The 15,233-nt window shown below is 36.1% G+C and overlaps 1 protein-coding gene across 1 annotated transcript in view; it reads right to left on the reverse strand.

The window, feature by feature from the left end:
- The window catches only part of PDGFC (platelet derived growth factor C), a 138,306-nt gene that overhangs the window by 18,511 nt on the left and 104,562 nt on the right, over positions 1–15,233 (reverse strand). The window contains exon 3 of the mRNA XM_081332123.1: positions 9,670–9,850. Within this exon, the coding sequence (XP_081188249.1) occupies positions 9,670–9,850 (181 nt within the window). The remainder of the gene's footprint in view (positions 1–9,669; positions 9,851–15,233) is intronic.

Consider the following 15,233-nt stretch of genomic DNA (forward strand, 5'->3'; position numbering starts at 1 on the left):
TTGTTTTGCTCTGTTTTGGATCTGTTTCGTTTTATTTGTGTAAATAAATTTGGTTGGCTTACTTTCAGCCTATTGACTTTTGAAAAGGGGTTGTCCCTGACATTTCTGCAGGGCCGGTAGTAGGCTGGAACAGAACACGCGGTGGCTCAGTGGGTTAGGACGCTGAGCTTGTCGATCAGAAGGTTGGCAGTTTGGCGGGTCGAATCCCGAGTGCCGCGTAACAGAGTGAGCACCTGTTACTCGTCCCAGCTTCTGCCAACCTAGCAGTTCGAAAGCACGTAAAAATGCAAGTAGAAAAATAGGGACCACTACGGTGGGAAGGTAACAGTGTTCCGTGCGCCTTTGGCGTCTAGTCATGCTGGCCAGATGACCACGGAGACGTCCTCGGACAAGCGCTGGCTCTTCGGCTTTGAAATGGAGATATATATATAACAAAACACATAGTTAAGATCTATGCATGTAGTATTAAACCAGTTGAATATTATAGTAAATTATAATCAGCCAACTTTGTGTACTTTATTAAAAAACTCATGTTTTTTAATTTCTTGCTGTTAATACTTGATATATTACTAATTGCAATATTAACTTCTAGTAAGTATGTAGCCATTAGTTCTTTTCTTGCCACATTAGTTCCTTTCTTGATTTTTAAAGTATATCATTCATGGGTTTTTCACTAATCTTGGCACTTTTAACTGCCAATGCAAATTTACTTTTTATGTCTTCACACTCCCTCCACTCCCTTTTTTCTGCATTTCAACTTTTTCCATTTTTGTTTTTATTTGTATTTTATCTTATAATAAACTTTAATAAAGTATCAAAAAGAGAGAAAAATGCATGAAACATATTCTTTTTCAAGGATTTGACACGGAACATTTGAAACTTAAGAACAGACTTTTCAACATGCCTATTCTTATAGATTACACATGAGTGAGTCTAGTAAGAAAGAAATGGTCAACCATAATTAAAGGATGCCTAGTTGGCACTTTTAAAATAACTCATATAAATGTTCTAAAGGTGCTTTTTCAAGAAGCAACGGGATTTCCTTGTTTTTTTTCTTTGAAGATGTATTGCTTCTCATCCAAGAAGATTCTTCAGCTCTGACTGAAGTGGGGTATGGAAGTGAGACATGTGCAGATCTGTACACTGGGGAAACAAAACAACTACTTCATAAACACATGGCACAACATAGGAGAACAAACCCAGCAGGACAAGATTCAGCAGGACAAGACAAAGGTGACTCTTTTGAATACAGCAAAGTCCATATTTTGGACAGAGAGGACCACAGGTTTGAAAGAGGGGTCAAGGAGGACATCTATGTCAGAATTAAATGGCCCTCTTTTAACAGAAAGGGAGGGATCATCTATCTCCAGTCTAAAACACAGTTCCAAGAAGGCTCCACACCCATTTGCACTACTCAGGTGACCCTGACGACACAGATAAACCTCCAAGTGGCCTCAACAACTCTCTAAAAGAATATAAATGACCAGCTGTCTTCAAGGAATATAAATCCTTTCATTCCCCACCATCCAATCAGAGCTGAATAAGCTTCTTGGATGAGAAGCAAAACATCTTCAAAGAAAAAACAGTTGCCTCTTGAAAAAGCACCTTTGGGACAACCATGACCTGGGTGAGAATCTCCATAGACAGTTATTCATATAAATCAAAATATGGGAAATCTTATCAAAATTAAATGAAACTAAGTGGTTGACCACAATGTGCTGGAGTTTAAGAACATGTTTGTTTTCTCAGATTTCTTACAGCAGCCTACTTGTGAACTGTGTATTTTGGTCATTCCCACGATAGTATGGCGTTACCACATATCACAGGAAGGATGCAGTGGTCCTGAAAAAAATGTGCATTGAAATATAAAATGAGAAAAGATTAATTTGACATATATAAATCTAAAAAAGATACTGTGTCTATGATACAGCTAATATTTTTGAAGCGCAGGAAACTATTCAAGAGAATAAACAACAAAAAGAAAATAAAAGTAAATGATATTTTGCATTGTCATATTCTAATTACCGTAGTTTCCGGCGTATAAGACTACTTTTTAACCCATGAAAATCTTCTCAAAAGTCAGGGGTCGTCTTATACGCCGGGTGCTGAAAATTTAGGGACAGGGCTGGCTGGAAAACCTGGAGCGGATCTCCCATTTAGTCTGCGCAGGGAAAGCGGGACCAATTGGAGAAGAAGCTGCAGTCTGTGATTTTTTACAGGCTGGGGTCTGGGCATCTTTCTTTCTAAAGTTGAAGAGCAGCTGTAGTATATCCCAACTTGAAAGGCAGGTGGGGAAGGCAGCCGCCAGAGCAGCAGCTTAGCTCTAAGGACACATTTGACTCAGGAACTGGGCGGGCTGGCTGGAAAACCTGGAGCGGATCTCCCATTTGGTCTTTTTTTAAAAAAAATCCCATTTATATCCTGCCCTTCTCCGAAGACTCAGGGTGGCTTACAATTTAAAGCACAAATCAATGTACTTAGCAATAGCCTTCATTCTGTGTATATGCCTGTTTATTAGGGCTTTCACCCCCCCCCCAACAGCATTATTACAAAGTCAGCTTATTGCCCCCAACAATCTGGGTCCTCATTTTACCTACCTTGGAAGGATGGAAAGCTGAGTCAACCTTGACCCTGGTGGGATGCGAACCTGCACTAATTGCAGGCAACTGGTTTTACGTAAGGCTCTGCGCAGGGAAAGCTTTAGAGTGAATTAGGAAAAGTGAAAAAGTGAATTAGGAAAATAGGGAACGATTGCTGGAATTGGGTATGTGTAGTTTAAAGAAGAGAAGGGTGACATGATAGCAGTGACCCAATATCTCAGGGGCTGCCACAAAGAAGAGGGAGCCAAGCTATTCTCCAAAGCACCTGAAAGCAGGACAAGAAGCAATGGATGGAAACTAGTCAAGGAGAGAAGCAACCTAGAACTAAGGAGAAACTTCCTGACAGTTAGAACAATTAACCAGTGGAACAACCTGCCTCCAGAAGTGGTGAATGCTCCAACACTGGAAGTTTTTAAGAAGAGACTGGACAGCCATTTGTCTGAAATGGTATAGGGTTTCCTGCCTTAGCAGGGGGTTGGACTAGATGACCTCCAAGGTCCCCTCCAACTACTACTACTTCTTCTTCTTCTTCTTCTTCTTCTTCTTCTTCTTCTTCTTCTTCTTCTTCTTCTTCTTCTTCTTCTTCTTCTTCTTCTTCTTCTTCTTCTTCTTCTTCTTCTTGTTATTGTTATTATTGTTATTATTATAGTTTAATCCACTTGCACTGTTTTATGTTTACATGTTTGATGACAAACAGCCTTATGTTTATAAGTGACAGTTTTCCTACTAAGCACCTGCATGTCATAAGCATTTGAATTAAAATTACCATATTAAAATCAAATCTGATGTTTTTTAATTTTTATTTGGTGTGCGTTGGAAGAGGGGTAGTCTTATACGGCGAGTATAGCCCAAACCCTATAATTTAACAGGAAATGTAGGGGGTCGTCTTATACGCCCAGTCGTCTTATACACCGGAAAATACAGTATACTATTTTAAAACATTCCTTTGCATATAAAGAGTAAATTCCAAATTTATTTGCAATGAATTGCATAATTAATTGCATTTTGTCTTGAAACTATTTCTTAGCTTAGTTTCTGGCTGGACACAAATCAAACGTATCAGTATGCTAGCTTCCTTGTTTTTTTACAATAGGTAGCATAATATATTTGGATTACATTTTCCAATGTGATACTCAATTGCTATGGTTAAGAGAACAGGTATTGTACCGCTTCCAAGTTCCAAGGTTGCAAGGCTGAAGCATTAGTGTAACAGCTGGCATTCAATATTACATTGCTGTTTCCATTCATATTTTATATATTTATCAACCTGTAATAACAAATAGCATTTTGAAAAACTTTCTGAATGAAATGCAGATTATATTCAGAAAAACAAGAAGCAACCAATATTTTGCTTATTATTTCTCTATCACTAGTAACTTTGCAATCTGATTCTGTTTTAAATAAAGTGACAGCAGTGTGCATTCAATGTTGGCTGATTTTTCTTCTGGTCTTGATTGTTCTGCACAGAACTGACATATGCCAATTATGTTTGTTGTGGGTGCTGTTGTTTCTTGGAACCAGAGAGAGAATTCTTTGAACATTTTGACAGATCTAATTGTTTGAGGTGTTTGGGTAGGTCTTACATGGGGGAGGAGGTGGGAAAGAGGGAGGGAGAGAAAGTCTAAATAAAAATGTGATTAAGTAAAAAATGAAAGGCACTCAAGCCGCTGCAGGAGGCACACTAGAATTCAGAAACTGGTATACAAGGAAAGCATATGAAGAATCAGCCATTCATTATGCAAAATCAAAAGATGCAAAGAAGAAAAAAAAGGGGGGAGGAACGAAGGCCTATACTTTTCTACTATTCAGCTATTTCTCAAACCCACAGAACAGTTAAGTTTTAAAAGGATATGGTAACTGCTAATAAAGCTGAAAGGAAATACATGAAGTACTTTTGCTTAAAAGATTAATTTGAATGTCACTGTGATTGCTTTCCTATGCATGAGAAGAAAAAATGATTTAGGGACCTTGAGCAATAAGGTTATAATTCATGATTATTTTATTTGCAACATTACTATTGGGGAGGAAGCAACATTTTGATGAGAAATAAAAACTGAAATTTCTAAATTTCTAAGTAAAAGGCATTCAAAATGCCTTTTTAGAAATGTACTGTTCTAATGATTTGCTACAATTGTGTTGCAGTTGTATCTCTTACCATGACTATTTTTGAAAAAACTTGTAAATAAAATAACGTATGTAATATTGGTGAATATCAATCAGAATGGAGCCGGAAGGGACCTTGGAGTTCTCTTTGAGTAAGGTTTGTCGGCCAGTTACAAATCCATCTGGTTTTTTCACAGATTGTACCACTTTTAGGACATGACAATATTTGAGTACCACCAGTGCTTAGCAAAGTGTCAAAAATTTGATGACTAAAAAAGAGGGGGGGATTTTGGGTTTTACTGATTAGATTCATTTGTTGTTATAGAAATGGGTTAGTTTATAATATTATAGAAAAGTAAAAAGTTGAGGTTCAATGCTAATGCTTCCTTCTACTGCAACAGAGGAAGTGTGTTCTTTTTCCCTACTCCCCCTCATTTCCCCCCCCCTTTTCCTCCCCACTGTGTTCTAATATTTGCTTTTGTATTTTTATATTTTATTCTATAATCTAATAAACTATTACAAACTGTAGGAAAAAAAGGAAAAAAGTACCAGTTTTAATTTCTTTGGTGGCTGTTCGTTTGCTGAATCACTTTTCCTTTGCACTGACAAATGTATGATGAATTTATCCATGTTTATTAATATGCACCACTACCAGCTAGTTCAGGAATCTTCAAACTTGGCACTTTTAAGACTTGTGGACTTCAACTCCCAGAATTCCTCAGCCCTCATGGCTGGTTGAGGAATTCTGGGAGTTGAAGGCCACAGGTCTTAAAGTTTCTAAGTTTGTAGATTCCTGAGCCATCTGGTTGGCCCTTCTGAGCTCTTCCACACTGTAGTAAGAATCCACCCCCCAATCCCTCCCCTGTACCCTTAAAGACACAGTAATCAAGTGCAAATGCTGATGCGGCCTGCAATGAAATGTAGTTTGACACCCCTGCTCTAGCATTAGCAGTGTATGCTAATGCCTTGGGAAGGAAGGCTAGGGCTACTAAGGAAAGGAAAGCCAAGAATTTTGCTAGCACCTCAGGGAAAGACGTCTGCTTTGTGGTCCAGCAATACAGCGACCTGTCCTCCTTCCTCTTGAGCCCTGGAGATCTTGGAAAGATAAGTGAGCAATTGGGGGTGAAGATGGGTAAGGAGGAGACCCAAACAGCTGTTGAGACCCCAAGTGGTGGGAACCAGAACATGGCATATCTTGGCAACCCACTCCTTAGGCACTCCGTATTCCACCTAATGACCTACATATTCCTTTAACAAATTCACTGGAGAGAGCAGGGATGGGGGCTTGTTCACTTAATGTAATTCATTTAACATCCTCCTGATTTTGACCGTAATGGGTAGGCTCCATTACAATCATAACTTGAAGACTATCTGTATCAAACTTTTAAACATAATGTACATATATAACAATTACAAATAAGTCTTTAAAATGTGTTGTGAGAAATATGTTGTATGTTAACTATAATAAAATTAAAATCAACTATTGTATTTCTCTGAAAGGAACATAACCCCAAATTTAAGACAATCCTAATGCAAAAAGATGATATCAGTTCAGGAAAAACTAGTTTCTCTGCATTGTCAACCATGGTTTTCAACTCCTATTCAAAATAATTAAATAGTTCTCAAGAAGAAAGTGAAATGGTATCACCCTACTCTTATTTTACACTTGTTATTTTTAATTAATCCACAACTATATTACAATATAAGAAATTTATCTGATTAAGCTCAAATACTGGTTGAGATCAAAACTAACAGATATAAGTGTGCACCAAGATTTACATACTGACACAAACATTTGATATAAGTCATTATTTATGGTGACACCAGACATACCTACATACATATACTGTACATACACTCACATAAACATAATGTATTTATATGTGTGGATGAATGCATTTGTGTTTGTGTTGTATGCTGTATTGCTTTCATTTTTTAAGGTTCCCCCACACATGTGTGCTAGTCATTTCCGACTCTAGGGGCCGGTGCTCATCTCTGTTTCAAAGCTGAAGAGCCAGCGCTTGTCTGAGGACGTCTCCGTGGTCATGTGGCCGGCATGACTAGATGCCAAAGGCGCACGGAATGCTGTTACCTTCCCACCATAGTGGTCCCTATTTTTCTACTTGCATTTTTACGTGCTTTCGAACTGCTAGGTTGGCAGAAGCTGGGACGAGTAACAGGCGCTCACTCTGTTACGCGGCACTCGGGATTCGACCCGCCAAACTGTCAACCTTCTGATCGACAAGCTCAGCGTCCTAACCCACTGAGCCACCACGTCCCTGCCAATACACTTACTCAGTACCTATTCTAATTCCTCTAAATTGACCATGCTCCCTAAAAAGAACTCCATAAATTACCAAAACTAAAACTCTAACCCAGCATAATTCTACAATTTATTAGATACCAACATTTTTATCCATTAGACATTCTATAGCCTAATTAAGTGTCCAGCAACATTCTTACCCTGACCTACTTAGAATGATAATGCTAATATTTTAAACAGTTTTGAAAGAAGAGAAATTGACTTTGATGTTCTACAACTACTTGGTTGTGATAAATGTAAGTGGTTAATTTTATGCAATTGCCTGAAGTTAAGAAGTGTTAAGCCAATAATAATTACCCACTACAAAATTATTGTCTCACTGAATGAGTACCTAATACATACAGAAAGGTAAAATGATCTGACAAAAAACATTTAAAATTAGTGTAGCCATTTGGAAGCTTCTTGGATTTCCACACTCCATCTCAGCTTCCATGTAAAAGGCTAAGCAGAATTTCTGTAAATACGTTTTGGCATAATCTTGTTGAATGACAAATAACATACTACCAGGTGCCAAGATAGGCAGGGAATATAGTCACCCCCTCCTTCAGCCTTAACTGGAGTAGCTTTGTTCTCAGTGCCCTGAATAATTAATAACTCCTTTGGCAATCAGTCATGCATTCCTTAATGGCACCTAAGGCATCAAGTATCCAATTCACCAGCTCCCCCACAAGTAACAATAGCTGTTACTACCCTGAGTGTTGGATACCAAGCTGTAAATGACATAATTTAAACTAAACAAGTCACTAGATCGAATATTACCCAGACTCAAAATGGAATGTTTTATTAGGTTTGTTTACATAATATATAGTTGCTGTGTAAACCTGATAAGTATTTGAGATAGATTTGAGATAGACTTTCTCAACATGATTTTTGCCAAGTTACAGTACTTCCCTTTTTGCAAAGAATTTTAGCATTAAAATACATTTTTTGAAGATAAAACACTTGAGCAGGCAACAATATTTGTAGAATTTATAATAATATATTCTAATGATCCAAGACTATGTTTCTGAAGAAATACAATAATATCTGATATCTGTATATGATTTAAGGTATTTGTCATTTTCACAATATTACTGTATACAGATGTATCAAATCTCCTCTGAATTTGGTGTTAAACAGATAACCATGTATGCATTGTACCTGCATATAGGTAAAAACAAAAATATAATTTTACAAATGGACACATTTCTTTTAATAATCAAAGCTTTGGTAATTTATTTTATTGAAGCAAATATCATGACTTAGGAATATCTTTCCTACATGAAACATAAAACTGTTTAGAACAATTAACTATGTTACAGAATTAAAACAAAATCACTTCTGACTTCTTTTCTGTGTGGGGCTGCTAATAATAAATACAATCCTGCCCTGTTTTATTTCCTGTTTATCATCTTTCCGTCCGGCTGATGCATCTAGATTTTCTTCTTCTTGAAATAGCATTTTTCATAGCATAGAGGTATTTTTCATGGTTTAAAACTAACTAATGAAAATGTACAGATAAGATTATTATAAAAAAACCTTTTATCTCTGTGATTTTTAATTTTTTTTATTGAAATCAAAACTTGAAACTTTCATTGTATTCAGTGAAATTTAAGCATTTGAGTTCATAACAAACTAAAATTTAATAACTGTTTATCTTCTCTGACATTATAGTCATAGAAAAGTATATATACTATTCACAGAACAGTACTTGACCAGATGGTTCTACCTATCAACGAAGAGAATAGATTCTCAATAACATATTTTGTTTATTTATTCAACTTGTATAGCCGCCCAAAGGTGTGCAAAAATAATTTAATGTCAGCAACAGACACTGCTGGAACCTCCATCACTAAGCAAGGTGATCATGTGATTTTTTTCTGTTAATGACTGCTTTGCTTAGCAACGGACTAGGCATTCCTAATTAGGGTTGTTAAGTGAGGACTACCTGTACTTCAAACAAATCCAAAATGTATAGCTTTGAATCAATTTTAGAATTACACTTTCCTACTTTCATGACTTGGATCCCAACTTCTGACAAAACAAAATGTTTAATTTCCAAAAAGATATCTAGTTAATTAAGAAACAGAACAGAAAGGTTAATTAAGATAGCAAAATCCATCTTACATAAATCAATCAGGAATAAAAGAAAACTAAACATGGAAGAAATGCTTAATAACTTTCCAGCTCTTGTTTTAAGTAGCCTATTATGCTATCCATTTATTTATACTTTAGTAGTACATGTAGAAGTGCAATAAAAAAACCTAATGAGCCTCCTTTACATCAATCAAATTACACCTCCTATTTAGTTTTCATTTAAGGGATTACTTCAAAGTCCTCATTTAACAACCACAATTGGGACTGGCAACTTAGTCGTTAAGCAAAATGACCCTGCTTATGATATTCCTTTATTTTTACTTTCCTTTACAGACCTGCAAAGGTCATGAATGCAAGCACTGGTCACAAAGTAACTTTTTTAAAAAACTATTGTAACTGCACATAGTTGTTTCCTGAGTCAGTCACTACACGACAACTACTTGTATTGACATTTGTCAGGCATACTTCAGTTGGATTCCTGCAATGAATCAGAGACTTTCCCAATCTATAATTCCACTAATTAATCTTTAATCTTTAACATTTATGCTTTGAGAATCAGGTACTTACTGTTGTGAGAAGATTATAATGAATACAGAAACCAGGTTCAGAAGGAAAATACTCATCAGAAACAAATCTTATCCTGATCTGGTTTCCTTTAGAGATCTGTTTGCCTGGAACAGTAGCAGAACCACACCACCGTCCTAAGATGGCGCCATCGCTAGGGTCTTCCACTTCTACGAAGTCATACCTACAGTAAAATATATATTTATATATATATACATAGATGTATATTTAATCATTGTTATATGCATACGGGAATATTTATGAATAAGAGAAACCTGCAAAAACAAAACTCATGTATATTTAAATAAATAGCGAAGTATTTTAAATAAACAAAAACACAGAAAAAGGAAGCAACAAAAACATATATAACACACTGAAAAGTTCTCCTTCTTGCTGTGTCCCATGCAGAGTAAATCCATAATTCTTTTATAGGAGATAAATTGCAATGTTTTTTTTCCACAATTCAAATGCACATTCATATCTTCTGCTGTGCTGATATTTCTACCAACCAATGAATACTAAGTAATTTTTTTTTTGCAATAGTTCATATTATATACGTACTTATTCATTATATTCAGCATAATGAGATTGACATAAAAGTTAAACCTATTAAGAACATTTTCCAGAATATCAATAGATGTGAAAAAATATTTTGTTGAATTAATTTTGGTATCATAATAACTTAAGGTTATTAATAATTAATTGATTATATTAATAAATTTATTAATAAATTATACTAATAAACCAAATCTTTAATTCAAAAATGTTATAAATAACAAATATTTTATTTCTTTCTCATTTTGATTAATAAGCCTTTGTCTGTATATTTAAAGAAAGGTCTGCCAAAAATATGTCTTTGAGATGCTAGTTGAGAAAAAAATCAAAATCAAATCATGTTTTAATTGAAATATTGCCATTTCACAATTTCAAGCGTCTAGATTCCTCTTGAAGTAATGTTTTAGAACTTATTTGACAAGAAACCAAAATATTAATGATCCCGTTTAAACTTAATTAAAAAATATTTGCAATTTTCAAAATGGAATTCTCTCACAATATGAACTGGCTATGTAAGGGTTACATAGCCTTACATACAATAATACTACTGACTCAATATCTTCCAATTGTGATTCTACAGTAAATACACCAGAATCATTGCTAAAACAGGGCCAAGCCCCAGACAGAATATCAGAGGAGTCACATAATAACTTTCTAATTTTACTACCCCCAGATGTGTGAAACAGGTTACTTGCTGAAATAGTTACTTGCTGAAATAGGTCCTTATCTGTTTGCCAGACAGGTGCCTTAGGTCAGGGGTTTTCAACCAGTGATACAGGTACCACCTGTGGTACATTGGCACCTGGCAGGTGGTACACAACTATCCTAGAAAAGTAGCGGGGGAGGGGAATAAGCTGAACTGGTGGCAGCACCGCACAAAACTGAGCAAGAGACGGCTGGAGCTGCAGGGCTGTCAGGAATCTGTGGAAGTGCCAGGATCAGCGCCAGGCTCCAGCTGGAGCTCGGCACTGATCCTGGCGCTTCTGACCAAGAAGAAGTGCCAATCAGCTGGAATGTTGCAGCATCTCCAGGGTCTTGTGATTTACATTCAGATGCTTGGCAACTGATTCATATTTATGACGGTCACAGTGTCCCAGGGTCATGTGAAGTGACCAAAACCTGCTGCAACCACCCAGCAGACGAGGGGAATAAAAATCAAGGATCCCCCCACCCTATCCCCGTTGCTAATCCTCAACAGAAATGCTCACAACAATGAAAACCTCGGACAGGAGGAAAAGTGCCACTGGGAGGGCAGGCAGGTGTCTTGCTTGGCTGTGGCTTGGGGGGCACTTTTTTCAGTGCCACTGTAACTTTGAACAATCACTAAGTGAACTGCTGTAAGTCGAGGACTACCTGTACTTCATCACTTTTTTCCTTTTTTTTGGTCATCAAGGTTTTTTTTATACAAGTTTTATTGATTTTTTAATATTTACATATACATGTATTTGTGAAGCAATATGGTGGTTGGGTAGTCAAAATAACAAATAACAAGTTGTAAATAGTTCAGGTTGCAGGGATTCCCTCTCTAATTCCCTTAGTTATCACATAGTCAAAATAGTCAAGTCAATACACTTCTAGCTGTAACCTAATCAATTAATAAAATTTTCAATATATTTTCACTAATATCAATATCCTGTTTTTAAATTTTATCTAATTGCAATAGAATATTCTAGAATATTCTAGAATATTCAGGGACGCGGTGGCTCAGTGGGTTAGGACGCTGAGCTTGTCGATCAGAAGGTCGGCAGTTTGGCGGGTCGAATCCCGAGTGCCGCGTAGCAGAGTGAGCGCCTGCTACTCGTCCTAGCTTCTGCCAACCTAGCAGTTCGAAAGCACGTAAAAATGCAAGTAGAAAAATAGGGACCACTCCGGTGGGAAGGTAACAGCGTTCCGTGCGCCTTTGGCGTCTAGTCATGCCGGCCACATGACCACGGAGACATCCTCGGATGAGCGCTGGCTCTTCGGCTTTGAAACGGAGATGAGCACCGGCCCCTAGAGTTGGAAACGACTAGCACGCACGTGCGGGGGAACCTTTACCTTTACCTTTTATTCTAGAATAGCCTATAATATACAAAAGAAAGCTTAATTTTTGGATAACCCACAATTCCCTATTTCAATAAAGAATAATTCTCTTGTCTACAAAACTTACATTGTTCATTACAAAACATTCTTATGTTTTACCATTAAAGTCTAGTTTTCATCTTAACAAATCATCAATTATTAAAAAGATATTTTTTGTCTTAACCGTTCAACAATTATTAAAATACTATCTTTTATCTATAAAATTTTAGATTCTATAATAAAGTTCAAAAGTACCAACTAATATATTCTATAAGTCGTCTTAACTGTACATCAATTGTTAAAATACTATCTTTTGATATATCATTCCAAATTCTATAATATTGTTCAGAATTATATTCTAAAAGCTTACTTTTGTTTTCCCTTACAAATCTAAAACCTAAATGTAAAATCAGTTATATTTTTTTGACATTCCCCTTAATCCATTGAAAAGTATTTTTATAGTCTATCTTTAGGAACCCCAAAAAAGAAACAAGTTCAGTTTTTTAAATCTAACTCTTGCCTTCCTTTTGTGCCAATCAGGCTTCCCTTTTGGCATCTTTAAATTCTTAAATATATCTCCCTTTCTTCCTATACCCCTTATTTGAATCCAGGGAGCGTATCCAAATGTCAATTTTGCAAGGAAAGTGTCCCCTTTGTAACCATTATAGTTTTGCTTTGATAATTCAGTTTTTGATGATTGATGTAATATAGTTGTCATTAGATCAGTCAAGTCTTTTTCTTCTTCCAATTCTATCTGGGTTAGGTAGAAAGTAGTAGCTGGTGTTATGGTTGTCATTTGATTAGTTGAATTCTCAATATAGTGTATTTGAAGGCCTTTAGTGTCTTCACTTTTAGTATTGCTTTCTTCAGGTGCTGTTGCTTTTTGAGCTGTAAGTTTTGTAGTTGCCATTGAAGTTTGGACTTTAAGGTTTTCTGTAGGTTGCATTTGTTGTTCTTTGAAATCTCCGATTTTAGTGTTAGTTTCCACTATTTGGTTTTGGGTTATCTTTTCCTGATTTAAAGTCAACATTTGATTTGGTGGCTTTAAGTTGTCAGATTTTTCTTGCAGTTTAGCTTTAATTTTCTCTGTCATTGCCAAAATCGTGTCCAGTATCAGTTTATAGTCAAGTGGTAGGATATATTCATCCATTTCATTGTTCTTTGCAGCTAAATCTTCCATGGAGGCTATTTTAATAAGAATCAAAGATTATCCACCTCCAAAACAGTTGTTTTCAGTGCCAGGTGTCCCCACACTAACCTTTGAAAATAATGTCAAGGACAGCTCTGTTATTCAGTCAGCTCTCACAACAAAAAAAAGAAATTTACTTGCTGTACCAAGTTTCACCACAAGATGTCATCAATAGCATATCAAATGCAATGTAAAAACTTGCCTTTTTTTCCAAATTAATATAGAACTTTTGTAGCATTAGTCCAATTTTTTTCCTTAATTCACAGCTTAGAGAGAAAATAGGATAGTGGATCCCCAGCAAAAAAATAGGAGCTTTTTAGTAAATACAGATGAAATTGTTTAATTTCTTTGCTGAATTACTTGAGTTTCTTTTAAAGCTTTAAGGCTTTAAGATTTGTTCCCAAAGTAGATATTCGCTGTTTTTTCAAAAAATGGGGAAAAAGATTTTCAGGAAAGTCCCACAGGAAGATGGTTAAGGGAATAGGAAAGGTAAAGGCTCACCCAGGTTCCCCAGATTGCTTCTTAGTGCTAGGTAGTGCTTTTGGCTTTCAGCAGGGAGCGGCTTAGTGAACAGCGATCTTTATGGCCAGTCTCTTCTTCGGGCCAAAGGAGATTGTCCCGGATTCAAGCAGAGGGCTGCCGCCCTTCCACGATCGCAGGGAAGGCCTCCTTATGGTAATCGCCCCTCCAGGGCAATTTTTGACCCTTTTCAGGGTCCTCCAAAAAAGAAAGAAACAGATGGCAGGAAGTAGACTGTTCCTGCGCATCTGGAAGCACCCCGCGCGCAAACTGAAAGCCTTCATCAAGTTTTTGATAACTTGCTAGGTGACTGGTGGTACTTGGATGTTGCCATATCCTAAAAAAAAGTGGTACAATGGGTGAAAAACTTGAAAGGCCCTGCCTTAGGTCTTCCAACAAAAATTTGTAAGTGGATTCTTCAATATAGATATATTTAAACATTGCTTCAAAAAAAAGGTTGGTTTTTCAAGCAGTCATTGACAGTTCTACTAGTAATTGAAAACAGTAATAGCATCAACATTTCAATCCCAAAATAATCTAGTTTAAATAATAGGGAATTGGAAAGTATACTGTTATTGGAAAAGAATGTTAGCATTGTCATATACCTATCAAATTAAATTTCAACATATAAACTTAAAATACATCACATATGTACAAATTACACTCATATGGAGCAGGTGAACATTAGAATAAATTAATTCATTTGATTTTATTTGCAATGATTTAAGTTTCTGACATTTAAAACATGAACATCTAAAAGGCTGCTTTCTCAAAATCTCAGGTGTTCATTATGCTATCATTTTTTATTCTTTCCCGTAGTCTTTGGTTCTTTTTTGTACTATTTGGCATTAATTCATTTTTTTAAAAAAAAATACATTAGATGAATTATTTGTTCTACTCTTAAACAGAATTTGCAATGCTGCTAATATGAAAGGGAAAGTAAAAAATGTGGAAAAGTTCTAGTCCATAAATATGTTAACTCACGCTTGCAAAACAAGAATTGAGATGCAAGCCATGGTTCAATCTACAAACAAAATAGATGTATTATTTAGTTAATGGGGCTGCTCACAGTTAAACATTAAACCATTTGTTTCAAATTACTAATACTTCTTTAGATTATCTGCATCAATCCCCAAATGTAGTCATTTGTTTAAATCCAAGAAACACACAAACCTGACTCCTTGCTGATTAATCTCAGTCTCTTGAGTCCAAATCCTTTTCATATTATTTTTATCTTTTGTTT

The sequence above is a fragment of the Vipera berus genome (assembly GCF_964194415.1).
Source record: "Vipera berus genome assembly, chromosome: 7".
Classification (NCBI taxonomy): Eukaryota; Metazoa; Chordata; class Lepidosauria; order Squamata; family Viperidae; genus Vipera; species Vipera berus.